This window comes from Sabethes cyaneus, chromosome 2 (genome assembly GCF_943734655.1).
Source record: "Sabethes cyaneus chromosome 2, idSabCyanKW18_F2, whole genome shotgun sequence".
NCBI lineage: Eukaryota > Metazoa > Arthropoda > Insecta > Diptera > Culicidae > Sabethes > Sabethes cyaneus.
In genome coordinates this window covers 26027227-26054243 of record NC_071354.1, presented here as the reverse complement: position 1 = coordinate 26054243, position 27017 = coordinate 26027227, and the positions used below count along the sequence as shown (strand labels likewise).

General features: G+C 40.3%; 1 protein-coding gene across 3 annotated transcripts in view; it reads left to right on the top strand.

Annotated features, from left to right (window-relative positions):
* The window catches only part of LOC128738519 (paired box protein Pax-6-like), a 140237-nt gene that overhangs the window by 50390 nt on the left and 62830 nt on the right, over positions 1-27017 (top strand). For all 3 annotated transcript variants that reach the window (XM_053833724.1, XM_053833723.1, XM_053833725.1), the window contains exon 2: positions 10993-11220. In XM_053833724.1, coding sequence (XP_053689699.1) covers positions 10993-11220 — 228 coding nt within the window. The remainder of the gene's footprint in view (positions 1-10992; positions 11221-27017) is intronic.

Here is a 27017-nt window from a genome sequence, read left to right as displayed (position 1 = left end):
AATTTAAAGCTTGAACTCGTTTAAAGTATAAAGAACCTATGGGATGGTGGAAGACACCCGTGCAGACGGTGTCCAAACCCATAAGGAGACATGATTTTTACACAATTTGCCATTTCCTAGAGTTTTACCCGACGGAGGTGTTGAAAAGTATCGAATGACTGACTAATGCACAGCTCCCCCGCCGCCGCCATAATGCAATCGAGCATGCATGCATGTGTGTTCTCCGGTGACTCCAGGACCGGGTGGTTCTGGTTCCACGGGCATCGGGCTAGTGCTAGCACTAGACTGCTGCCAACCGAAACCACCTCGAACCGGTACCTCGAATCGAACTGGGACTGACAATGACTGACCGTCCAGTCCACGACCGCACCGACCAACCGGACAGAGAGGTGTGAATTAACGCGAATGCTCATGTGCAGTGGAACTGCGTTCCACTGTGATGCTTCAGCTAGTTGTGGGGTTCAAAGAAGCATTGCGCCCGCACATGGTTCAGTTCAGGGATTTATTAAGTCGACATTTATCCAGCATGACTTAATTTCTATAGAACAATTTTATTTACATCAACTGTAATTGTTTTTGTCAAGAAGGTTCCAAGTAAAATCAGCAGAACAATGCCCTCGAAAACTTAAACAAAGTTACTCAAAAACGTTAAAGCGTAACCTTGAGCTTTATTCGCGAAACCCCACAAATCCAACCTCTAGGATCGAGAACAAAAAAAACAAACTTTCTCTCTATCCGCTGTCAAGCCGTTCCGTAAGTCCCACGGTCGCCAGCTGAGCGTCGCCGTCCGTCGTCAGCAGCTTGTGTCACATTGCTCAATCAACTGGCTGGCTGGCCGGTTGGCTGCTGGCTCCCAGCTCCCGGATCAGGCAGGAAGCCGTAAACTACGAAAGGAACCCCCTTCAATTAAACCAACGAAATGAAATACATACACACACAACAAAAAAACAGCAGATCCCCGCACCCGTACCACGCATGTGAGATGATCCCTTCGCTGGGGTTGCTGGTCCGGTTGGCCGGACGAAGCTCGCGGAGATCATCGGAAAGGGATCACCTTCGAAAGTGGAACGGAAGAATCCATCCAAATGAGTGAGTGAGTGAGTGAGTGAGTGGGCAACTTCGTCGTCCCGATCGAGTCGCTTAAAAATTGATTATCGATAGGGGCGATCGGTCCCCGATCGGTCGAAACCAGATGCGAAACAATCCCCGGAGGGATTGAAGAACCACCGCACCGACGACGACGACGACTAGTTACGGACGGAACAAATGCGGAGGTAAGCAGGGCTGACTGGCTGTACCTATGCCCTTGCTAATTTATTAGAATCTTGAACCAGCGATCTCGCTTGGCGATCGTCGTCTGGCTTCGTTGGCGATCGCGCCACTGACTGGGAAGGAACTTAGCGCATGATGATGACGTCGAACGCCGGACGCAGCCGGACGGATGGACGGACGGTAGCGGGTAAAAACCAGAAGCGCAGACAACCGGAATTTGATGACAATTCGTTTTTACGAAAGCCAGGATTTTCGGCCGCCCAGGAATGCTTATTTTCGATTGCAATTTTTTCCCGGACCCTCACAATCGGGAATCAATTAATCGGCGAACGATCTCGATCACGATTTCGAGACACTCGTTTCCTTTATTTGGTTGTGCGGAGCTGTGCGCGAGGGCATTTTGATCGTTTCGCGCCAAATACACGCAGGATAGAGAGTCCGGTGGTGCAAGTGCATTTGTGGTCGTGGCGCAGCAATTAGGTGGTGATACAATGAAGAGATACCTGTTGCAGGCGGCGTCGTCGGCGTGAAACAATAGCTACCCCTTTCGGCGAGTAATCTCGAACCGGGAGTGAATATTGGCACGTTTTCGCCGGTTAACCGTAAAGTCATTGAGTGACTAGCTAACAACAGTGGCCACGGCGCTCGCACTCACGTACCGGAGGCATCGTTATTAAATTCCATAATTCTGGCTTTACGAACAGGTCGATCCGCCGAAACCGGTAGCCATCGGATAATGAGACTACCGCGCAATTGGAACGTGTGAACATGCGCACGAAATGTGACACCATCGGGCGCCGACGTGCAGAGTGCAACATTATACACGGAGCAGTTTATGGAATCGAATAGGATGTTTCTTTTTTAATATTATAAATGTGCCAATAGAAGAGAAATTTACCAAGTTTTGTGTGATCATTTTGGGGGCAAATTGGATGAGCTAAAAAAATTGAATTAGTTTAAAAACATTGACTAAGCGAGAGCGGGACTCGAACCCACAACACCGAAACTCCGGTCAAGCATGTGATCCGATCACACCACCAACTAGCCTATTCTAATTGATACATCGGCCCTCAAAGATTTCTCCAGTGGGAAATATTCAACGATACTCCGTTTCAGGCCACCGAGATTCAAAGCGGACGTCCGCACGGTAACCGTAATCAATCGACTAAAAGGCTTGAAAATGTTGGACTTATATTAGTACAAATAAGCGGCTACTTCTGGTATTTGCCGGAAAACGGCGATTTCAGGTTGATCAATATGCGAGCTTGATAAGAAGAACAGATCAGTCCATACGTAACGAATTGGAAATGATAAATGATTCAAACCCAGTAAACCACAAATCGTATAATTATGTGTGAAAATCATCTTAAATATCGCTAAACAAACTCGAAATCGTACATAAAGCTTAATAAAGCGCACCCTAGTTTACATTTATTCGTACAAAATGATAGTAACTGATATGTAGATACGATTTTCGTCACAGAATTGTATAGCATTATGGAACTAATCATGTTGAGTCGGATTTCATCGTATACAAATACTTATGAATGTGAATTGTTTTCATATAATTTGCAGTACGTATATCGCCTCCAAAACAGTACGCATTGATTTCGTGCATCGAATGCAATTTTTCTAGATATATCGGTACATATATCATATTAATGTACGTACGAAACGCTGGGAAGTTTTCGATACGATATCTCAGTTTAATCAAATTAGGGATTCTTGAACTCTTGATTTCGCATGTGGATTTCTGTACTCTTACACTCTTGAACTATTCGACTCATGGATTCTCGGACTTGTGAAATTATGGACAGGAAGATTCTTGGGCTCCTCAACTCTTGCACTCTTGCACTCTTAGATTTTTGGAATTGTGGACACTTAGACCTGTGAACTCGCGGGCTCGTGGACTCTTGGACTGGTGGGCTCATGGATTAGTAAAATGGTGGACTCTTCTATTCTTGGACCTTTGGGTTCTACGATTTATGGTCTTTTCGATTATTGGTATTTTCTGATTGGTATTGCTAGACTGACTCTTGGAGCCTTGGATTGTTGGATTTCTGGATTGTTGGACTTGTGGATTTTTGGATTCTTGGACTCCTAGACTCCTACACTCTTCCAATCTAGGACTTGTGATCTCTTCGACTGGTGGTTTCTCGCGCTAATAGACTTTTTCACAGATGGAGTATTTGATTGTTTGACTTAAAACGCTTCGATTCTTGAAATTTCAGACTCTTCGTTTTTTGAACTCTTCGATTTATTGGACTTTTTCGTTACTGGATTCTTCGGCCACTTGAATGTTTGACTTTCGGACTCGAGCTCTTGAGTATTTGACTAGTTAAACTTTTGGTCACTTAAACTTGTGGCCACTTGAACTTTTGGCCATTATAACTTCAACACGCTTTGGCTACAGCCCACTTATTTTTCTGGTCACTTGAACTTTTGGCCACTGGTACTTTTGTCCACTTGAACTGTTGATCACTTGAACTTTTGGTTACTTAAACTTGCGACCACTATAAGCCGTCAGTCTATTGATAATAGAACAGATTTTGTAATCTTTCCAACGTTTCAACTGTGTATCTAACATGTAACACACATGAAATATACAGTTGAAACGTTGGAAAGATAACAAAATCTGTTCTACTATCAATAGACTGACAGCCAATTAAAATGAGAATATTAAATTCTACAGTCGACAAAACAAAGACCACTATAAGTTCACCCACTTTGACTCTAGGTCGCTTCATTTTTTAGCCCTTTTAAATTTGCTTCAACCACTTAAATTTGTGGCCACTTCAACTTTTGGTCACTTAAATTCTTGGTCACTTGAACTTTTGGCCACTTGCACTGTTGATCACTTAAACTTTTGGCCATTTGAAATTTTTGGCCACTTGAACGTTTGTTCATTTGATTTTTTGGCCACTTGAGCTTTTGGCAACTTGAATTTTTGGCCATTTGAACTTTAAGCTATTTGAACTTTTGGCCACTTGGATTTTTGGTCAGCTGTACTTCTGGTCACTAGAACTTTTTGCCACTTGAACTTCTGGCTACCTGAATGTTTGGCCATTTGAAGCTTTGGCCCCTTAAACTTTTGGCCGCTTGAATTTTTGGCCTCTTGAACTTTTGGCTGCTTGAACTATTGGCCACTTGAACTTTTGGTCACTTGAACTTTTGGCCACTTGGACTTTTGGCTACTTGAACTTTTGACCACTTGAATTTTTGGCCACTTGAAGTTTCTGGCACTTGACCTTCTGGCCATTTGTACTTACTTATGGCCACTTAAATTTTAGGTCATTTAAACTATTGGCCATTTGTACTTTTGGCCACTTAGACTTTTGACCATTTGAACTTTACGCCACTAGAACTTTTGGCTTTTTGAAATTGGGGCCACTTAGATTTTTGGCTACTTAAATTATTGACTTCTTTTGAAAATGGTGTATGTAGTCAAACGAAAATCGTAACAAATTTTCAGTTACTCTCCGTTTGGCCATATCTGCAAAGAGAAGAGGAAGGAGGAGTAACTGAAAATTTGCTACGATTTTGGTTTGACTACATACGCAATTTCCCAAACAAGTTACAAACAATAAGCCGAGAACATACTATTAAATTTTAGACCACTTGATTTTTTGGCCACTTGAACCTTTGGTCACGAGAACTATTGACCACTTGAACTTTTGGTCACTTGAACTTTAGGCCACTTAAACTTGGCGACTAGAATTTTTGGCTGCTTGAACTTTTGGCCACTTAAGTTTTGGCCATATGAATTTTTGGCCACTTTTACTTTTGACCACTTAAACTTTTGGCCATTTGAACTTTTGGCCACTTAAATTTTTGGTCAGTTTAACTTTTGGCCACTTGAGCTTTGCCACTTGACCTTTTGTTCACTCAAATTTTTGGCTACTAGAACTTTAGGCAACTTAAATTTTTGGTCACTTGAATTTTTGGCTACTTAAATTCTTGACCACTTGAGGTTTCAGTCACGTAAGACTTAAAACTTTGGCCACTTGAACTTTTGGCCACCAGAATTTTTGACCTTTTGGACTTTGGCCACTTAAATTTTTGGTCACTTGAACTTTTTGCCATTTGCATTTTTGGCCACTTCAACTTTTGGTCACCTAAATTTTTGGCTACTTAAACTTTTGGCTACTTAGATTTTTTGTCACTTGAACTTTTGGCTACTTAGATTTTTTGTCACTTGACCTTTTTGCTACTTAAATTCTTGGCCACTGAAACTTTTGGCTTCTTGAACTATTGACCACTTGAACCTTTGGCCGCTTGTACTTTTGACCACTTGAACCTTTGGCCGCTTGTACTTTTGGCCACTTGAACTTTTTGCCACTTGCACTTTTGGTCACATGAACTTTTGGTCAATGTTGCTATTCATCGATAAAAGTACTGATACGGTTCGAAACACACTCAAAGGTGATTCCATAACGTCAAATTCTCTGGCAATGCTTTTCTAGCTGAGAATTATTTAATGAGAGTGAGAGAAAAGCGAATTACTGCTCACTCTTTTTCATGCAATGATTTGATCGCTAGTGATGCCAATCAGAAACGAATACCTCGCATTTTGACTCATCGCGATGAGTAGCGTTGATTTATCAATTTTGGAAAACAGGCAAAAGTGCATCGGATATTGAATTATACCGTCAAAAAAACTTGTACCTAACACTTATGTTGGTTTTTCAGTTCGACTATTAGCACCGGAGATACACGGAATATACATTTTTGCGACATAATACATAAATGCACTCCAAAACGTCAACGTTCTTCTACACCCAGAAGGCTTTTAATCTCATAAAATTATTTTAACATGCTATTCATAATTTTTCAACATTCACGTAGAGTGCAGCATAAATCTTTTTTTTTCGTGACAATGACAAGCACCATGATCAAATTTTGAACAGTAGTCGATGATATTTTTATTATCATCCTTCATCGTTAGTCACACAAGAAAAAGATGTATTATTTTTCATAGCTTCGAACCTTCGAGGCACCAATTAATAATAATAATATTGCACCAGGTTTGCATTTCATTGAAACTAAATCTTGAAACCATTTTGTTTGTCCGTGTGCCGCTTGAAGTTACTGGTTGTGTATGGAGTGGCAAGTATATGTTGACATTTAACAAGTTCATAATTTTTTGAAACGATGGTTGATGAAGGGACGGTAGGGGAAAGAAATGAAAATTTTTTGGTGAAGGAGGGGAAGAGCGGAAAGGAAGGGGGGGGTATTGGTAGCTATGCTTGACAAGTAGTCATTTTGACTCCTACCTTTTGTCCAATGCTGGAAGGTGCATGAGTCGAACCAAGCTGTAATCTGAGATTATAACCGGATTCGAACCCACAACACCCGCCAGGGCATGTGGTTCGCTGGTACTTGTACCTTTGAACCATAGAGGTCCAGCGCCTCTATGGTTCAAAGGTACAAGTACCAGCGAACCACATGCCCTGGCGGGTGTTGTGGGTTCGAATCCGGTTATAATCTCTTTCGGTCACGTTAGACGGAAAATTTTGGCTATTTGAACTTTTGGCCACTTGAACTTTTGGCCACCTGAATTTTTGACCACTTGAACTTTTGATCGCTTGCACTTTTGGCCACTTGAACTATTGGTCACCTGAACTTTTGGCCACTTGAACTTTTGGCCACTTGAACGTCTGGCCACTTGAACTTCTGGCCACTCAAACTTTGGCCTCTTGGACTTTTGGCCGCTTGAACTTTTAGCCACTTGAACTTCTGGTCACTTGAACTTTTGGCCACTTGAACTTTTGTTGAGTTGAACTTTTGGGCGCTTGAACCTTTAGTCACTTCAAATTTTGGCCGCTTAAGTTTTTGGCCACTTGAATTTCTGGACACTTGAACTTTTGGTCAGTTGAACTTTTGGTTACTTGAACTTTTGGCCACTATAACTTACAACCACATTGACTACAGCCCACTTATCGGTCCGGCCACCTTAACTTTTGACTACCTGAACTGTTGGCCACTTTAAGTTTGGCAACTAGAAGTTTTGACCACTAAACCTTCTGGCTACCTGGTGACATAATGGATTTTTGCACTCTTTGATTATTTCCTCGTAGATTATTGGACTGTTCAATAATTTTCGGTAATTGAACTCCTCTAATCATAGGATTCTTGAATTTTTGACTTTTGTATCCTCGGACTTTATTGTTCTTTCAGTCTTAGACATTGACTTACTTATTCTTAGATTATGGGAATTTACCTGGGATTAGTGATGCCAGATCTACAGATTTACCTGTAGTTCTACGGACTTGGGAATTTTCTACAGTCCTACGGATCAAGTGCACGAATCTACAGATTTTTATAAACTTTGCAGAAAATCTTCCTTTTTTGGTTGACAGTAAGTCAATTTACTTTTTTCTTTACGGGAAGAGTAAATGTTGAATGTGACAAATAAAAAGATCAAGATTTTCAGTTCTTCTTATTTTTGATTTGTCACATTCAACGTTTACTCTTCCCGTAAAGTTTTGCCAAAAATGTTGAAAATTCTGTAATTTTTGTAATTAGGTTTCTGAGTGTGGCAGAGCTTCAAAATCCTTTACTAGTGTCAAGTGAATACGCAGCTGGAATCCTTGTCAAATTTCATTAAATAGTTTTACTTTTTTCATGCGATAATTAAAAACTGTCAGATGATCAATATATGAAGAAAAAATAGCGAAAAAAGGGGTGAAACTATGACGTAAAGACAACGAAAATGCGATGAAAAGGTGACGAAAAAGTGATGAAAAGATGACGAAAACATGAATAAAAGTTGACAAAGTTTGACAAAAATTAGACGAAAATACAATGAAAAGACGACAAAAAGATGCAAAAGCAGCAACAAAATAAAAAAAAGTACGACAAAAACGGCAAACAGTCGTTCAAACAGCGTCAAGCAGACAATAAAACATGCGAAAAAAGCAATAGAAAGACGTCAGAAAGATGGCAAAAGAATGATGAAAAGGCAGAAAAAACACTTTTCTGTTGTCTTTACCACATTATAGTTTTGTTAACAACAAAAAAGTGGTCGAAAAGGTTGCAAAAGGGTGAGGACCCAGCAGAAAAAAGACAAACAAACGACGAAAATTCGACAAAATGACGACAAAAAGACGTCAAAACGACACCAAAAAAGGGCACAAATAGCAGCCGAGAAATGCGACAAAAAAAGGCCAAAAACAACGAAAATACAATGCAGAGATGCCAAGAAACGACAAAAATACGACGCGAAGTGACAAAAAGATAACGACAAAAAGACGATGAAAAGAGGCTACAAAAAACGTCAATAAATGACAACAAAATGCTGAAAAGAGACGAACAGACGATATAAAGATACCAGAAAGCCTAACAGTTGGATCGAAGAACGACTAATATTATGAGCAAACGTTAAACAGACAAAAAAAGCGACCTTTTTACTGCCGTAGTCTGTGCCACCGCTTCCAGATTAGTTGAACTTCTGAATTTTCTTAACCATGTAAACGATTAAATGGCGAATACATTGGCGTTCGACACAGCCTTTAAAGCAGAGCCGACTTAAAAATGCAGTCCAGGAGTGAGAATCCAGACAGAATATGATTTGGGAAAGAAATTAGGTTACCAAAATTAAAATTAACATATGAAATCTCTTGTATTCCGAACGCACGAATAAAGTGTTTCTGCGCCGAATTGATTGCTGATTCCCAGAGTCCCCCAAAATGTGACGCTCGAGACGAATTGTAGTGCCATTTAAGCACTTGATAAACACATTCTTGATTTAATTTACCAAGAGTGTTGACTCACGTCTGAATTATTGATGGATTATCGAGGAGCTGATAAAAGATTATCATCTTATTGCGGGTTTGCGAGTTATTTATTCCAGTAGAACGTATCCCACTAACTCTCTATGCTTGGGATAAGCGCAAGAGCAGAAGCGTCCTATTTTAATGAGTTACCAGGTCGAAACAAAAACAATTAGAAGGTGTGAAAATCATGTTCTGCTTTAGACAGCGTGCTCTGTAAAGATACTTGACCACACGTTCATCTATTTTGTAAAATTAAGACAAGGTGATTGAGATGAAATCACAAGGTTTCTTGTGATTTTGAAATATTGGAAATATCGGTAGATGAGTTTTTCATGTATCTGTTGAAAATAACCAAATCAAGTAGGGTAACCATCAATATTTCATTACATTAATTGACTCATGTTTGTTCCCATTACGACATCCTCAAACAAAAGTCCCACCGGCACACCGCAGCAGCTGCTGCCAAGCCAATCAACCCGCTCGATCAACTTTGATCTGAAAGCGCCACTTCTCTCGCCTCTTTTCGACCGAAGAAAGACTGCACTCCTACTGATTCGTCAAAAATTTGCAATTCCTGCATCCTGCTTGCCTGCTTTCGGATGTTTCCCGCACCGAAAGGCGGCCTGCAGTGACCCAATGTCACAAAAATAAAGATGTCTCTGTCAAAAATCGAACTGAATCGCGGGCAAAGCAAAAAAACTATTGATTCTGTCCCCTTTGCGAATCACCATCCTCGCGAGGCTGGATTAACGAGAGGCAGAGAGGCGCGGGAAGCACACACTTTATTATATCGCTCACAATCCTATAAATATAAATAATCCTTCTTCCGTTCCGATTTCGATTCCGATTCCGATGGGAATGGCAAGTGCAAGCCGGGCAGCCGAAGCAGCGCCTGACGTTGTTTAACCAGAGGGTAAGATTGTTCATTCAGATGTCAATAAATTTAATAAAAATATTATAAAAGTATAAATATTAAAACAATTGCACCGTCGTCGTCGTCGTCGTCCTGCCGTCGCTCGTCGCAGCTACCGTGTTCAGCCGGTGAATACAAATTTATTCAGTAGCCTTTGAGTGACTTTATTTGTCCCGCCAATATCCGATCCCAAGCCGATCCGGCTTCAGTTGGTGCATAATCCCGTGGGATCTCCGGTGCCGGCGGATCAGATCAGCATACGCGACTGCATGTAATACACCTATGCTGCGGCACTACTATCGAGCTGATTGTATTATTTAGCATAATAACAGTGGCTCTCCGCTGCGCGAAGCTACAAATAGGGCTCTGACGACGCGAAAAGGAAGCATAAATCCTTGGTCCAAGCTACAGCGGTACGACTGTCGGCTGGCTGTCGGTTGGCTAGTTGACGCACGTAGGTCGATTCTGTTTAGCCGTCGTCGTAATAAATTTTTGACATTCGCAGCCGCAGCAGTTCTGCGCCACTGACCAGCGGGCGACTTCGGCTGACCGGCCGCCGGCCGGGTCCTCCGCGGGTCTTCGGCCGAGCCTGTGAGGGAAAACACAAAAGGTTGCACATTTTTACACGCCGCCCGGAGTGCGAAAGCGCACAAGGATATATGGGCCTATTGTTTTGCTCAACTTGCCACCAGGCAGCAGGCGGTTTAAGCGTGAAAGGTGTTCATTCTCGAGCTTCCGAAGCGGAGGATCGGCAAAGTGTTTTTTTCTTTCGCGTGGATTTTTAATATTCCGCTTTATTGATGTGGGCCATTGTCGTCGACGCAGAATACAATGTTTTTATTTCGGAACGCGATGGCCGGCTGGTCAAGATCGATAGCGCTGACAACTGCTACCGACAGTTGGAATGCGATCAGCAGCGGGTTCTTTTCAAGTTCATTCTTGCGAGTTGGAATCTGATCGACTGTCATAATCATACCGCTGTTTGTAATCAATATTGTGATCTAACTAATTTCTCTTTACGTCTAATTTTAGTTGGTCTCTCGCCGAACCTGCCCTCGCCCGGATCCGTTCCGACGACGACGAACCTGTTCGGAGCGGCCGCGGCAGCTGCTGCCGCCGCCGGCAATCCCGCCAACGCGCATGCCCTGGCCGGGCTGGTGTCGCAGCATCGGCTGCTGGAACTGTCCCGCTTTGGGCTGCGCGGGTACGATCTGGCCCAGCATATGCTGACCCAGCAGGGTGCGGTGTCAAAGCTGTTAGGTAAGTACATACTACAAAAAAAAAACCTCTTCCGTTACGGTACGCTTGCGGTGGGACGAAGTGGTGGGAAGATGGCTGCATTTCGATTCGAGCCGAATCAGTTTGAAATTGATCCGTACGGCAGCTGTTTTGGCTGCCACCGCTGGAAAGGGGGTCAATTATCGTCAGCTCGGGTTGATGTAATTATTGTGTTTGGTTAAATTGTACGGGGGAAGAAAGGGACGACTCTAAAAGAAGGCGTTTATTTCAATTTCATTTGATGGAGAAATGTTTAAAATAAGAAATTTTCCAAAAGCTAAAAGGGACTGAAGATGCGTTACCTAATAGAGGGTTCCCATGTCGAGGGCTATCATTACTGGCTTTATGGTTGACGAGTGCCGTATCCAACGGGCTGGTCAACTGTTTGCCACCAGCCAGCACAACGTTGCTCTTGAGATGCCCATGACGGCGATGATGGTTTTGTTTAACTATCATATGCAAACGCAATTATATGGTACAATAACAACACCGGAAGTGCTTTAATATAGAATAATGATGGTTTTTAATTTGAGTTATAAGTTTGTAACACAACAGAGGAGAAACCTAATACTGATAAGATAACATAAGAATTTTATTTTAGAATTTTAGAATTAGAAGCTTGATTTTTAAGTTTGTGAGGTAAATAGTTCCAAAATTTTCCACTCCGTATTGCAAAAGCACAGGAACGTTTGTGGTTAGTCCAGCCCCAAGCCCTTGACTGAGATCAAGCTTTACTTTCTTCTTGAGCAATAGCGAAGGCAGAGATGTCGATGGTCCATCAATCCATCAGACCTAACTGGGATCAGTGAGAATCCACACTCAAATGTACAACCGCACTGCTTATGTTGTGGAATCGGTATTATCCGTAAGGCCAATTTACAATAATTATTCCAACGACTTCTACGCACGCATCCTCCACCCATCTACACCACAAATCTCAGCCTTGAATGTCGCATCCAGATTACTAAATCCTCACATTTTTCAAATCGTATAGCATAAAATTCAAGCCCAAAAACCAAAATTTTTAATCCTCCATCACCAATACTCAAACATTATCCATATCCATAACATATCATATACATAACATAACATAACATAACATAACATATCCATAACAAATGAATTTTGAATACAATTTTGAACCCTCGATCCTGAATTAGTGTGTTTCAGGTACCCAGTTTATAAATTTTGAATCCGAGATCCAAAGTGCTAAGTACCAAATCCTTAATCCAAACTTCTAGATTTTGAGTTTCTGATTTTAAGTTCTAAAATTTATGTGGCAAATTATTAATGATAAATCTCAATTACTGAATATAAACTCCAAATCCTTAATGGTGGGTCCTGAATCCTAAGTTCCAAATTTTAGATTTTAGAGGGCTATTAATCTTTTCTGGACAGACAAATCAAATGAAAGTTGATCAGCGTTTTGCCGTGATTATTATGATTACGATCATTACTATGGTAGTTTCTTCTCTCTTGGATGGGAATTCCTGGAAACTATTCAATGAATTGCGGTTACTATTAATTCCTTACCATAATGTTAGATTTCTGACGGCAGTCAATTGTTTGTGGCGGTTTCGCGTCATTCGTGCTCTTCGAAGAACTGCTTTCTCCTGACGAAGACATTGCGTTTACTTTTTTTTTCTAGTTAACCCTCCACACACCCCCGTTACCAAAAAGCTCACACAGAGAGCCCCCTGGTATCGGACACTTACAGAACCTCAGCTTGGATGCGAACAGGACAACACACAATTCAGTGTTGAAAAATTCATAGCAGCAAAAAATTCAATAAGCTTTCAAACACATGAAATTTCAACCTTGATCACAAGCGCGAAACTCACATATGAATTTCTCTCGTTATTATACGCGATGTCTCTGTTGCTATGCGATGTGAACCAAATTCAGCTGTGAGCATTTTGTTTAATTTTTTCACAGCTGGCTTTTCATACAACGAACCAGAGAGCAAAAGAGAATCTACCGCCAGAGAAAACATCAGCAGCAAAAAATGCAGCACACATATTGGCGGAATTTACATTTTTCGTTCGCGGGAATCGTCATTTTCTTAACTAGAAAGTAACAAGCCTAATAAGAATTAGATAAACATGTAATTTAAATGTGCATTTTAGTTTAACTTTGCGATTTATTTAGAGATTTATTCCCTCACAGCTACATATCGCACGAGAGAATGCCTATTCTGTTCAACAAGGAATTGTATATGTGCATAGCTCCGGGTAGCAGTTGAAGCAAAGCAGAATGTGATCAAGCGGTAAGAAATATGTGTGAGTTTTGTGCTTCTTGCAATGAAAACAGAAAAACTCACGTGTGATTTTTTTCTGCATAGGATCAAGCTGACATGATTCACAGTTGATTTTGATTTTTGATGAGTTTTGAGATTTTGAGTTTTTACCATCACTGACATCAATAACCAAAAATTATCGTAAATTACTATTAACAAATTCGCTATCGCATAACTAAAGCTTAGTAAATAGATAATTTTCAGTCGTATATAATGATAATAGCTGACATACATATGATATTCAGCACAGAATCGTATAGCAGTACAGAGCAGGTTAAGCATAATCGGATATTATCGTATGTATATAATTACTTATATCGATGAAATGCGTATGTTTATTCATCATCACGTATATCGACTCCAAAATACCACGGATATGCCAATTTTGCGCATCAAATACGATATTAGCATGTATATATGTACGCAATGCTGATTTTTAACGTTTATATACATATAAAAATCCTAGCTGGGTAGCTTTGTGCAGTGGCCAGTGGCGTATACTCCTTAATCGAAGTTTCTTGCGAAAGGAAAAGACTGTCCGGCTTCCAGCTTAAATGCGTCGTAAATCTTCGTACTCGTATTGTTGTTGACGGTGACCAAAGATACCGAACATATGAACTCATCAACCACTTCCAGTTCATTGACGTCGATAGTCACCGTTAATAAAACAGCGATAAGAAATGCCAAAAAGACGCCATTAACTGCAATCAAAAAAGCACGAAGCAGACTTAAAAATATACAAAACACAAAATTACAATTGTAAACTCCCAGTTTGCCTCGCGACACTGGTCTAACAAATCAGTTGTCGCATATTCGAATCTCGCCGTAAGAGTTAATGAGATCGTAGCACTAGTCCCGCAATTGTCCTGTACTCTAGCTACAGCTGGCTGCGAAGTCTGTCGTATAAAACACAGGAAAGTAAGTTTACAAAACGGAATGTAGCACCTAGGCTTTGCCTTTGTATATATATTTTCTGATATTTTTGTACCTTGTCGAGGCCATTTTTGTATCATTTTTCATTTCTTTGTCAGTTATGTTAAATTTGTTCTTAATTTTTGAGTCTTGTTTGCCTTTTTTACAATATTGTTTATTTAGTTTTATTTTGACGTAGGACTACGTCTTACGGCAAGTTTAACATAGGGTGTCATTCCAAAAATCGAAAAATGCGAGCGTCACGAAAAAATGAAACGTGTTGAGCGCTAATTGCTTAGCAGTTTCTAAATCGATTTTAAATATTTTTACGCCAATCGATCGGAAAATCTTTTACGCATCCAAACCTGAAATCTATTGATTTCAAAGTACGTACTATTAAAAACTGAAAATAATGAAGCATTGTCCAATTGGAAAACCTCGTTTTGTGATTGGTTGAAAAAGACACCATCATAGTTTTAACGTGATTTTAGAAAAAAAGGTGATAAAATCTCTCCGTCCCAGCAGGTCGAAAATTCTTTGCAACGATTGAACCTAGACCAATTTGATATCTGTGCTTGGGAAGTAAGCCAAAACAAATGACAAAGTTCCCTTGTCTCAACAAGATTTCTGATCACCGCGATTAAACCTAAATCATTTTCATTTCCTTGCTTGGGAAGTACGCCAAAAAGAGTGGCAAAGCCCCCTTGTTCCAACAAATCTTTCACGAATGCGATTAAACCTAGTACAATTTGATGTCTGCGTTACGGAAGTGTACCAGAAAAATTACAAAAGTTCTTTGTCCCAACAGATCACAAATTCTTTACGGCGAGACGATTAACCTAGGCGAATTTGATATCTGTGTTGCAAAAGTGCGCTACAGCTGTAGTGTTCAGATTTAGGGTACGGGAGGGTATTTCCAGCACGCTACTAAATTCGGCATAGATTACGTTTTTTGGCTGCGCTTTCCCAAATAAAAACTTTGCCGCTATAGAACAATACTAATGCGAATGTAGCACTCATAGGCTTTAACCTGTGTTATAACTATTTTCATAAAAATGTAAGTAATTTGCTAAATTTTATTCAATAAACATCAACCACTGTTTGCAACTAGCACGTAATTAGGCTGAAAAAAAACAGACCACTGTGAATATTATAGAACAATTCTACTTCTTTCTATCATTGAATAACACAAAAATTCCCCTCCGATTTGGAAATTAAAACAATTTTCATTCACTAGCAATTTGCAGCATATTGCTTTTAATTTCAGCAAGTTGTGCTCTATTTACGCTACTACCAATGTGTGAGGCAGTTGCGCCTAAAACTTTTCTATCGTGTTGACATAGCTAGTATTTGAGTGACAACCACTTGCTTCTGGTGCTAGCAACTATGGGTGCTAGTGTATATGAACGATTCAATGATACACTAGCGCCAGCAGCAAGCTGTTGTCACTGCAAAACTAGTTATTTTCAATGAGCCGACATGTACGCAATACCGTCACGTTATCCATCGGTCTCTCTATTGATCTGTTTTTGAAAAGCAGTCATCCCTGTGCAGGCTTTCTCGGCCTGCCGGATTTAAACAACACAGACACCAGTATAGAAAATGGACCCAATTTAGGCGCAGCGACTTCATCATTTCTCGTGACTATAACTCAAGTTCAGTAGCGTTTTATTAAAACCAAAATACACGCCGATATTCAGTAAATATTATTCTATCAACTGGTATAAAAACCTTGTCTCGAATGAATATAGTTTCAACGTAATTCCCGAATATTATTCAGGCTACCGCTTAATGGGTTGAAAATACCCTCCCGTACCCTATATGGTGTGTGTCAAATCAGACCGGACCAAGTTCCAAAATTTAAAAAATGAGTTAATGAAAGCAAACGATCCAGAATTTTCTAAGCTTCATTTTACTCTAATCAGACTACATAAATGTTGCAAACATTCCGCGTTATGAGATGATTTCGAACGATTGATAGCTATAAACCGTACAGAGCAGCAAACTTTGAACGCGTTTTTCTCGAAATCAGATTTTTGTTACTTGGTTAGATTTGACTTAACACCGACCATATATGCTGCATATAGCATGTATACATGAAAAATCGAATGATTACATGCATGTATAATTGCTACTATCACTACAAAGAGACTTACATAGTCCTGGGTCACCTATGCGGTCGTGTCTTGTATACAATCCCTCTGATTATTTTGTTTTTTTTTGTTTATGCCTTTATATGTGTTTTCTTTTTTATTGGTACTTGATTTTTTCATAATGTTCTGTAAAATTTTGTGCCAGTTTTGAAACATTTTTCTAGTGTTTTTGTATCTTTCTAGGCTATTCTTTATATCATTGTAATTTTGTTTTACTTTCTTATGCCTTTTTGCATTTATTTATATTTATTTTTTCTGTTTCATTATTATTTTATGTTTGTATTATTTCTTGTAATATTTTCTGTCGTATTTGTATCACATTTGAAAATTTGTATCATTTTGAGGACATTTGAACCATTTCTGTAATTTTATTATTTGAGTGTCAGTTTTGGGTTTTGTTTGTTTTATTTTTTCATTATTGTGTTATATTTGTGTTGTTTTCCATTGTAATTTTATGTCATTTTTGTTCTTGTTGTTTTGTACCTTTTAAAGTCATTGTTGTATCCTTTCTGTATCAATTTTCATTTCTGTTTCAGGTTTGATACTTATTTTTTATTTTTGGGTCCTATTTGTGTTCTTTTTCATTAGCGTATGTCACTTTTCAAGTAACAATTCTCGAGTCGGGTTTATTGCGACATGAATCATTGCCTCTACTTTTATCACGGTGTTACGCAATACCAAGATGAAACATGTCGAAAACTACTTGCAGCTAGTTATAAAACCATAGTCAAACCGTAGTAAAACTGTTAGTTTTATGGTGCTAATAATGTGGTAACAACCTGACTAAACAGATATATTGCAGCTTTTATAAAGAAGATTAGAGTTCAATGCCGGAATAATTTTTCATGCGAGGCCCTATTGCCGTTATCTAGCTTTTTTTTGTCGCCTACCAACAATTCATCAAAGCAACCAGTGAATTGCAGAAATGAATTTACTGATATCGGTTTCATGTCATAATGCAACTAGAATGCTTTTGCTAGAAACTAAGGTTGACAAATATATTTATATTTGTTTTGTTTAAACAACCGATGTTCAAAAATTACAAAATTTTGATGGCCCGGTAATTTTAACTGCTTATCAATCCGACATGCACGATAAAATTTAACGCGCATATGCTGCATAACTACGGAAACCGATGAAAATTCATTATATTTTTACTTGATTTATTATGGTCGCTGTAAATCAAATCAATCAGGAGGATCTGACAGTAAAACTTTACCTTTGCTGCTCACGGGTATTTATGTTCAAACTAATAAAGCTGTCTGGGTGATTTAGTTTTTTACCTCTGTGTTTTTACGCAGCAACGAGCTTTGTCCAACGAAGCGAAAAGCTTGCTAAGATTATGGCGGTTGTCGTCAAGCATCGAAAAGCATAATCGATTTTATTACTGCTTTCAGCAGAGCGTAATAGACCTACTAGAGTTTATCGCCTAACTCTTCAAGAAGTGTGAAGAGTGGGGCTCTTGGTCGAAAGGAAGTTTTATAGTGATCACCAAAAGATTCTAGTGGAGTTCATAGTTTTATTAGCGGTCAAATTTAAGTCAAATGCATTGTAGTTGCTTATATTACCACGATAAAACTAGCTGGCTGGACCACGCCACGTATAAGCTTACCATACGTGAGGAGTAGTTATATATACAGTACGGCGCACCAATCAAAATTGATCTTATTACGGTTGCTTGTCAAACCGATGTCGATTTTCATGTCACAGGAAACATCTAAGATAATTTGGCCAAAAATTGAGATTGACTAATAGAATATATTTATTTTAATAAAACAACCAGTTTTCGAAAAAGGTAAAATTTCTCTGGCAAGTTCATTTTATCTTATGATATTAAAATCAATACCCATAAAAATGGATTTTTGTCTGTCTGTCCGTATGTTCCTTTTAGAATCGAAAACTACTGAACGGTTTTTGGGGCCAGGGAAGGTTCTCTCGATGGCCAAAAGACCCCTCCATCCACTAAGAGGGGGGGGGGGCTCCCATACAAATCTAAGCCTATAAAAATGGATTTCTCTCAGCCCTATGTTCCTTATAGAATCGAAAACTACTGAATCGATCGGCGTGAAAATTTGCATATAGGGGTTTTTGGGGCCAGGGAAGGTTCTTATGATGGTTAGAAATCCCTCCCCCACTAAGAGTGAGGGCTCCCATACAAATGAAACACAAATTTCTGCATAACTCGAGAACCAATTAAGCAAATAGAAGTTTTTGGAGACAAGAATTTTTTCTATGGTGAATTGAAACCCCTCCACACTTCAGGAGGGGGGGGCTCCAATACAAACGAAATAAAAATTTCTGCATAACTCGAAAACTAATTAAGCAAATGGAACCATACTTGGCATGTGAGCGTTTTTGGAAGCATAAATGAAATACAAATTTTCTCATAACTAAGAACTAAGCAAGCAAATGGAACCAAAGTTGGCATGTGGGGGGCTTTGGAGGCAGCAATTTTTTTAATGATGGTTTGAGACCCCTCACCCCTGTGGTAGGGGGATAAGGACTCTCATACAAATAGAACAGAAATTTTTGCGTAACTCAAAAACTAATCGAACTCGAGAAATTTTAGAGTCTTTCATAAAACATTAATCAATAACAAGGCCACCAAAAACTATCAATAGTAACATTAGATAATTCAGCGCGAGACGGTCACAGGCCGCGAGTGTTGCTCGCGACCTGCCGTCGAAAGCGCCGGCCACAGCGGAGAGCAGCCCCCCGTAGAGATCACCTCTATCTAGGTTTATTTATTTTCCTAGATCTACTGACCTCTATTACTTTCCTTCAGTTGGGTCACCCTTGCGAAATGGTACTTTCTACGAAAAGATTTTCCGTGAAATGGTACATCCCGCCTAGGGTTTTTCGCGAAATGGTATTCTGCGAAACTCTATATTCCGCGTTATGGTCAACCGAGAATTGGTGTTCCGCAAAATGGTATTTGGCGAAATGGTTTGTAATGATGGCGAATATTTAAATGCTATCCGCTTTATTTTATCAGGCTAAGCAAGGGGGGAGTGGTTTTCTACTTTACTGTGAGGAAAATTTGTATATTAAAACACCCATGAACTCCCCAGAAACTTGCAAAACTCAAGATTGTGACAAAGGTCATCCGAGATTCACGATTTATGATACACAGTTTAAATTTTGGCAATACGAAGTTTGTCGGGTCAGCTGGTATCACAAAAATTATATGAAAATTGTGAACCTTGCTTCGGATAACTGGTTGTTTCATTCAGTTAATGCCATCGTACAGCTGATTTTATAAATATTTCCTATAGCAGTTTTTCCCAGCTTTCCAATGGTGGTCTTTAAACGAAAATCGGTTGGGAGCCCATGGCGAAAACGGCGATTTATTAATAAAATCCAATATGGCGACCAAATCCAAGAAGGCCGCCTAAAAATTTTTACTCCACTTGAAAGTCCTGTTCTTCTTCTTTACAGAACTGGGCAATTTATTAGTTGTTCAAATATTCTTGAAACTGTTAGACCCCTTGGCGACCGAGGGGTCCACTATTTCGAGGTATTAAAAATGAAATTCTCATTTTTTAACCATTTTCAACCAATCAGTGCAAAAGTTTCAATATTTGAACTTTGAAGACATCGTGTCTGTGTTAGAGATAGAAAATATTCCTTAAAGATAATCTAAATGATATTTTTTCATGGAAAGTGACAACCAACATATAATAAAAACATACTAAATGGCGTATTAAATTTACATATCAAGTAGTAACTTTTCCCATCGCCATTAACCGCATCCGGTCCACTACCGAACGGTTGCTGGCTGGGCTTTTACTTCGGGTTCAATTGAATAAAATAAACTCCGAGCAAGGTCTATGTTCAGTTCAGAGTACCTATAGCTTTGATTAGCATTTTTTCGACGTTGACGTTGTCGGCCATGGCTACTGGTGGATTTCCACTGATCGAACCAGCTAGAACATCCTCGAAGCTCAGCGTCGAATTACCGGCCGCCGGAACCGGAATCCACCAGTGCTTTCATTGTGAGTGAGTGAATTTTCATTTTTATTTCGCGCTACGTTGTTCCACAGCATGGCTGGATTAAGGTGTTGCTATTTATGAGCAGCGGCGTTCGCCGCTTAAGTCAACCTTGCACGAGCGAGCGGACTGTTTGTTTTCCGTCGGAACAAATAAGTTTTGTGTCGCGTCCAAAGGAAAAGAAACAAAGTCAAACAATTTGTCGGTAATTAACCCACTAATGATGGGTCATTTGGAAAATGCAACGTGTTGAAGTAACCGACCGGAAAAGATATGCAAATTGAAGGTTGTACTTTCGATTCCGTCTATGCGCTGGCGGGATCTAATCGGGACTTCAAATCTTCCAACATTTTGGGAGTGCTTTTCTCACACCGTCGTCCGTCAGCCCGGAGAAAAGTTTTCACCTGATAGGAGGGGCAAAGACCACATTAATACAGATAGGTTTCATAACAATTAACTTCGACCCGCATCCAACCCCTCGCACGGTGCCACCATCTTTTGCGGGCTAGAGGTCGGTACAAATATATGCATATATAAATATTTACGTGCAACATTAATTTTCTAAATTAAACATAAACACTCATTTTATTTGCCTTTTGACTGCACGTTACACTGCTGGCGTTTGTGCCAACCCTACGAGGGGCTCGCTGGTTGGTGTAAATTGTAGAACATGCACTTGCATCTTTTGTTGTTCACGTTGTCGTACCCTCGAAGACGGTTACCGTCATCGTCGTCGTCGCCGGTCGCCGGTCGCCGTCATCGTCTTAGTCGTCTACTGTTTGTTGCTGAATGAAATCCTACCGACCTGGCCCGGCAAAGCAATGCACCCAGACGTGGAAGGAAGAAGAAATGCTGAATGAAAACTGCAAGCAACCAAAAGGCACACAATGTTGAATGTTTTATTCATGTTTTGCCCGCTGCGAGACACCGTCACTCATTGCCGTGCCAGGGGGTGGCTGGGGGTTAGGAGGTGTGCTTGAAAATTATAGCAACAGCCGCAACGGAACGGAAGAAATATGAGGCAAATTTACACCCAATAACAGGCTGCCCCGTAGTATCAAAATTCATTAGGCTGTATGTTTGAAAATATTTGTTTGAATTTTTAATTGTGCGGTTTGCGGTTTTTGCGGCTCGGTTTCAATCCTGCTTGAATGCTGTCCGGGTTGGTTTGGTTGGAATGAACTGGGAGGTTACGGTTGGGATTGGAAAGTTGATGGAATAGTTTCCTGCGTGTTTTTGACGGATTTTCGGTTGTTGGTCACAGCTTAAAATCTCAGTTTAAATTGTACTGAGAAAAATTGGGAATAGAGTCGATTTCGTGTTGTCGAAATAGGAGGAGTTTCGAACAGTTTCGTGGACACCCTCCTGGCGTGCCAGCTGGTAATAATCATTGGTCTAAGCATGGGAAGTTGGCATGGCTTTAGCAGCGCCACCGGAGGTGGCAACAGTGACGTGTCCCGACAATAACCATCGCATCCTGCAGCGAATTGGGTGTTTGATAAATAATGCACAGCACCAGTATATCCAGACAGCAAGTGTGCCAACTGTTTCGATACACCACCACCCAGACAGGGCACACCGTTGGTATTTGAGGCAGCCGACGCACCACTGGAGAATGACTTTGAAACATTTCACCTTGGCCCGCATATGCGCCATTTTTTCCCGCTGCTGCGTTGTTTCTGCAAACAATCGCATTATTTAAACCGCAAAATCGATTACAATCTTGCCGCTACTGAAGGAAGTGCCGCGTAATCAAATCTGTCACGGGAGTGCCATTGAAAGGGCGGGCGCAACGCTCTACCCCCCTCGGTCTGCGACTCGAAACCGCGCGACGTGTTGTTCGGCAAAGGTGTAAAACAACGCTGTTTGCATAAAATTAAGATAATCGGTGGGATTTGGTGTGCGCATAAATTTCAACACCAACGGATTCGGGTAATGCAGTATAGCAGTGCACTTGAGTGTCGTACTGACGCGCGACGGTTTTGCCATCGTCGCCCCAGCACCAGCAGCGGCGGCAGCGGCGGCAACGGCAGCGTCGTACAACGTCATCAGCTCCGATGATAATTCCGAGTATAAGCGACACGGATTTCCTCTCCAATTGTGCATCCAGCAGCCGGCGGTGCCGCTTAGCTGTGAATGGGTTCCATAAAGTGTCAGCTTGAACACCGAATTTCCGCTTGTTAACAAAGTGATAAATTAAATATTCTATCGATGGAGCCGGTAATGTTTTAATTTGTGATGCGAGTTTCCAATATAATGCAATCGATTTTCGAGGACGATTCGTTCCAAGCAGATAGTGTTGGATTGTAAACATAATGTTTGCAGACAATAAAATTCAGCTATAAGAAGTATTTCACATTTTTCCCGTGTAACCTCGAAATAATTATCAAAGGTTGAAGTCAAGTTTCGATATATGAAGGACGAAGGTGGTCTGAATTCGAAAAGGATATTGCATATTGACCAAAACTGATGGCACTATATTAACGGGGAATAAACCGTCAATTCGCACTATGGATTACGATGAGAGATTACGATTCCTAGAGTGTTTTTGTAGTGTTTAGAAGTTTTTGTAGCTCTGTAGCTCTTACAAATTTTGAAATGTTGTATAAAACCGACGGGGGGCACTGTTGTTACTCGGTGCAGTGTTTTTGGCTCTCCAGATGTTTTCGTGATTCAAAATGTATTTACGTCTATGATATTTGTATACTTGATACGCATGAGTTGTTTACCGTTGCTATTTCCCCGTGGTCACCGTATTATCTCTTTTTAAAGCTAAATAACATTTTTTTTTGCATCGTTCATCGTAAAGATGAGATGGAGATTTTTAAACAATTTTTTGTCGATTTATACCACAGTTTTGGCTTTTTTTCATCATATTTTTTATTCCGTCTTATTTTTGTCGTCCTTTTGTCCTTTTATTTTTTATCGCATTTCCGTCATCGTTTTATTACTGTTCCATACTACTTTCGTCGTGTAGTTATAGTTTCTTCGTTGTCTCTTCTTCGAATTTCAGTCATCTTTTCATCACATTTTTATTGTTGTGAAAATATATCCGCGAAAAGAAAAGTTGTACTGTCAGATCATCGTGATCGATTTGGTTTACAGCGACCATAACGAAATATACCATAGAAAAATTGATAAATTTTCAGCAGTCTTCGTTGGTCTGCAGCTTATACGCATTAAATTTTATTGTGCACTAGCTGACCCGACAAACTTCGTATTGCCACAAATTAAACTGTGTTGTACATAAATTGTGAATTTCGGATGACCTTTGTCACAATTTTGAGTTTTGCAAGTTTCTGGGGAGTTCATGGGTGTTTTAATATACAAATTTTCCTCACAGTAAAGTAGAAAACCACTCCCCCCCTTGCTTAGCCTGATAAAATAAAGCGGATAGCATTTAAATATTCGCCATCATTACAAGCCATTTCGCCAAATACCATTTTGCGGAACACCAATTCTCGGTTGACCATAACGCGGAATCTAGAGTTTCGCAAAATACCATTTCGCGAAAAACCTTACGCGGGATGTACCATTTCACGGAAAATCTTTTCGTAGAAAGTACCATGTCGCAGGGGTGACCCAACTGAAGGAAAGTAATAGAGGTCAGTAGATCTAGGAAAATAAATAAATCTAGACAGAGGCGATCTCTACGGGGGGCTGCCCCCCGCAGTGGACGGCGTTTCCGACGGCAGGTCGGCGGCAACACTCGCGGCCTGTGGCCGTCTCGCGCTGAATTATCTAATGTTACTATTGATAGTTGTCTTGTTATTGATTAATGTTTTATGAAAGAGTTTAAAATTTCTCGAGTTCGATTAGTTTTCGAGTTACGCAAAATTTTTTGTTTTATTTGTATGAGAGTCCTTATCCCCCTACCACAGGGGTGAGAGGTCTCAAACCACCATTTAAAAAATTCCTGCCTCCAAAACCCCCCACATGCCAAATATGGTTCCATTTGATTAATTAGCTCTCGAGTTATGAGGAAATTTGTATTTCATAAGTATGGGAGCCCCACTCCTAAAGCGGGGAGAGGTTTCAATTCACCATAGAAAACATTCTTGTCTCCAAAAACACCCACATGGTAAATTTTGTTCCATTTGCTTGATTAGTTCTCGAGTTATGCAGAAATTTGTGTTTCATTTGTATTGGAGCCCCCCCCCCCTCTTAGTGGGGGGAGCGGTCTCAAACCATCATAAGAACCTTCCCTGGCCCCAAAAACCCTTATATGCAAATTTTCACGCTGATCGGTTCAGTAGTTTTCGATTCTATAAGTAACATACGAACCGACAGACAGACAGACAGACAGAAATCCATTTTTATAGGTATAGAATTCCAACATTTGCTATGAAACCAACTACAAACGACACGGTTTTGTAAAGAGGAGAGATAGGGCTTTTAAATGAAGTGAAAAAAATATTGGCGGCCATCTTGGATTTGGCCGCCATGTTGGATTGTAGCATTTTTTCTCAGATTTCCGATGGTGGTATTGAAATTAAAATCATGGCGAAAACGGCGATTTTTCGACGAAATGCTCCTTGATCGAAGTGTCTTGCGGAGAGAAAAGTAGGCTCGATTTCCAGCTTGAATACGTCGCTGAGTCTCCTCATTCGTGTTATTGTCGGCGGTGACCGCCCAAGCAGCGATGTGAGTTTTATTGTACTCTTATAGTGGTCTTCAAGACCAACTTTGGTCTTAAATACCATCATAAGAGTAGAATAAAACCCAAATTGTAACTTAGGCGGAGATCCCAAATATACGAATTCATCAACCACTTCCAGTTCATCGCCGTCAATAGTCACTGTCCGTGGCAAACGTTGTTTTCTCTGGAGCTTGTTCCTACCATATATTTGGTTTACGATGCATTGATTTGTAACCCAATCCTCCTAGCCTCTGTTTTTAGTCTGGCCTAGGTGATGTCGAGGTCGTCTGCAAAGGCTAAGAGTTGGCTACTCTTGCTGAACATCGTACCTCTCGTTTCGATGCCCGCTCGCCGGATCACACATTCAATAGCGATATTGAATAACATATAGAATAGTTCATCCACCATCCCCTTGCCGCAACCCTCTGCGCAATTCGGACTCGAGAGTGTTCCCGAAACACGCACGTAGTACATCACTCGCTCCAGGGTAGCTTTGATCAGCCACGTCAGTCTGTCCGGAAAACGTGCATTATCTGCCAGAACTGTTCGCGTTCAACTGTATCATATGCTGCTCTGAAATCCACGAAAATATGATGCGTGGGCATGTTGTCCTCTCGACTTTCTGGAGCCTGATACTGCTTTACAAATTCCCTTGCTATTGGGGATAAACCTTGTAGGCGGTGTTGACCAGTGTAATGCAGCGGTAGTTAAAGCAATTTAGCCGGTCCCCTTGTTGTAGATAGGACCGATTGCACCTTCCATCCACTTTTCCGGTAGTTTCTTCTTCTCTCAAATCTTTGAAATTATCCAGTGAACGATAACGGTCTAAATCTCATCAATTTCACCACGACCAGAGGAATGGCCATCTGTTGCACCTACTTTCCACGTTAGAATATTCGGAAACACACCTGGACAGAGTGACAGATGAGGTGAATCATTGGCAAGACAGGCTCCCGCCAGGGGCGTTAACCCATGAGGGCGCCGAAAAAGGTCTGAACTTCAGTAACTACAAAAGTTCAATTCCATGGACAAAACTTTTTTTTTGTTTAATTATAGTCACTTTAACATCGTGGGTGATTCGTGGCTTCTGCTGGGTTGGGAATTGAACCCAGGTCCTCGGCGTGAGAGGCGTGAATGCTAACCACTGCATCGGGATTGACCCCCAATAGACAAAATAGCACTTAAAAATCAATTATGCTCAATAACTTTGCACACAATTTTTTTATTGCTTTCAAATGTTCTACAAAGTTATTCAGTATGCTAAAATACACATTTTCTCTGAAGACTGTTTTTCATCAAGACGCAGATGCATTTTTCATTTATTTTATAACTTATTAAATATGCGTCCTAGCGACAAACAATCTTCAGTGAAAATGTGTATTTTAGCATACTAAATTACTTTGTAGAACACTCGAAAGCAGTAAAAAAATCGTGTGCCAGGTTATTGAGCATAATTGATTTTATAGCGCTCCTTTTTAACACATCATTATATTTCGCAACCGGTAAGAGATAGATAGTTAATGTATTTAGCAAAGTTGCTTATTTTAGTATGTTCTGCAACTTTTTAAAGAATTTTTTTTAAATTATTTAAAAAAATAAAAGTTCGTATCACCCTAATAGGCGAAATCACGGTCACTCTAGTAGTACAGAAAGATGCGCTATATTTTATTATTAAACTTCTCTGAAGATACCACCCTTGAAAAACTACGCATTTTTTACCCGATTGCTAATGTCCACGTTTTTTCAAAATTTGACCACTGTGGAGCGTGACTTTCGCTTGCTCTTGATG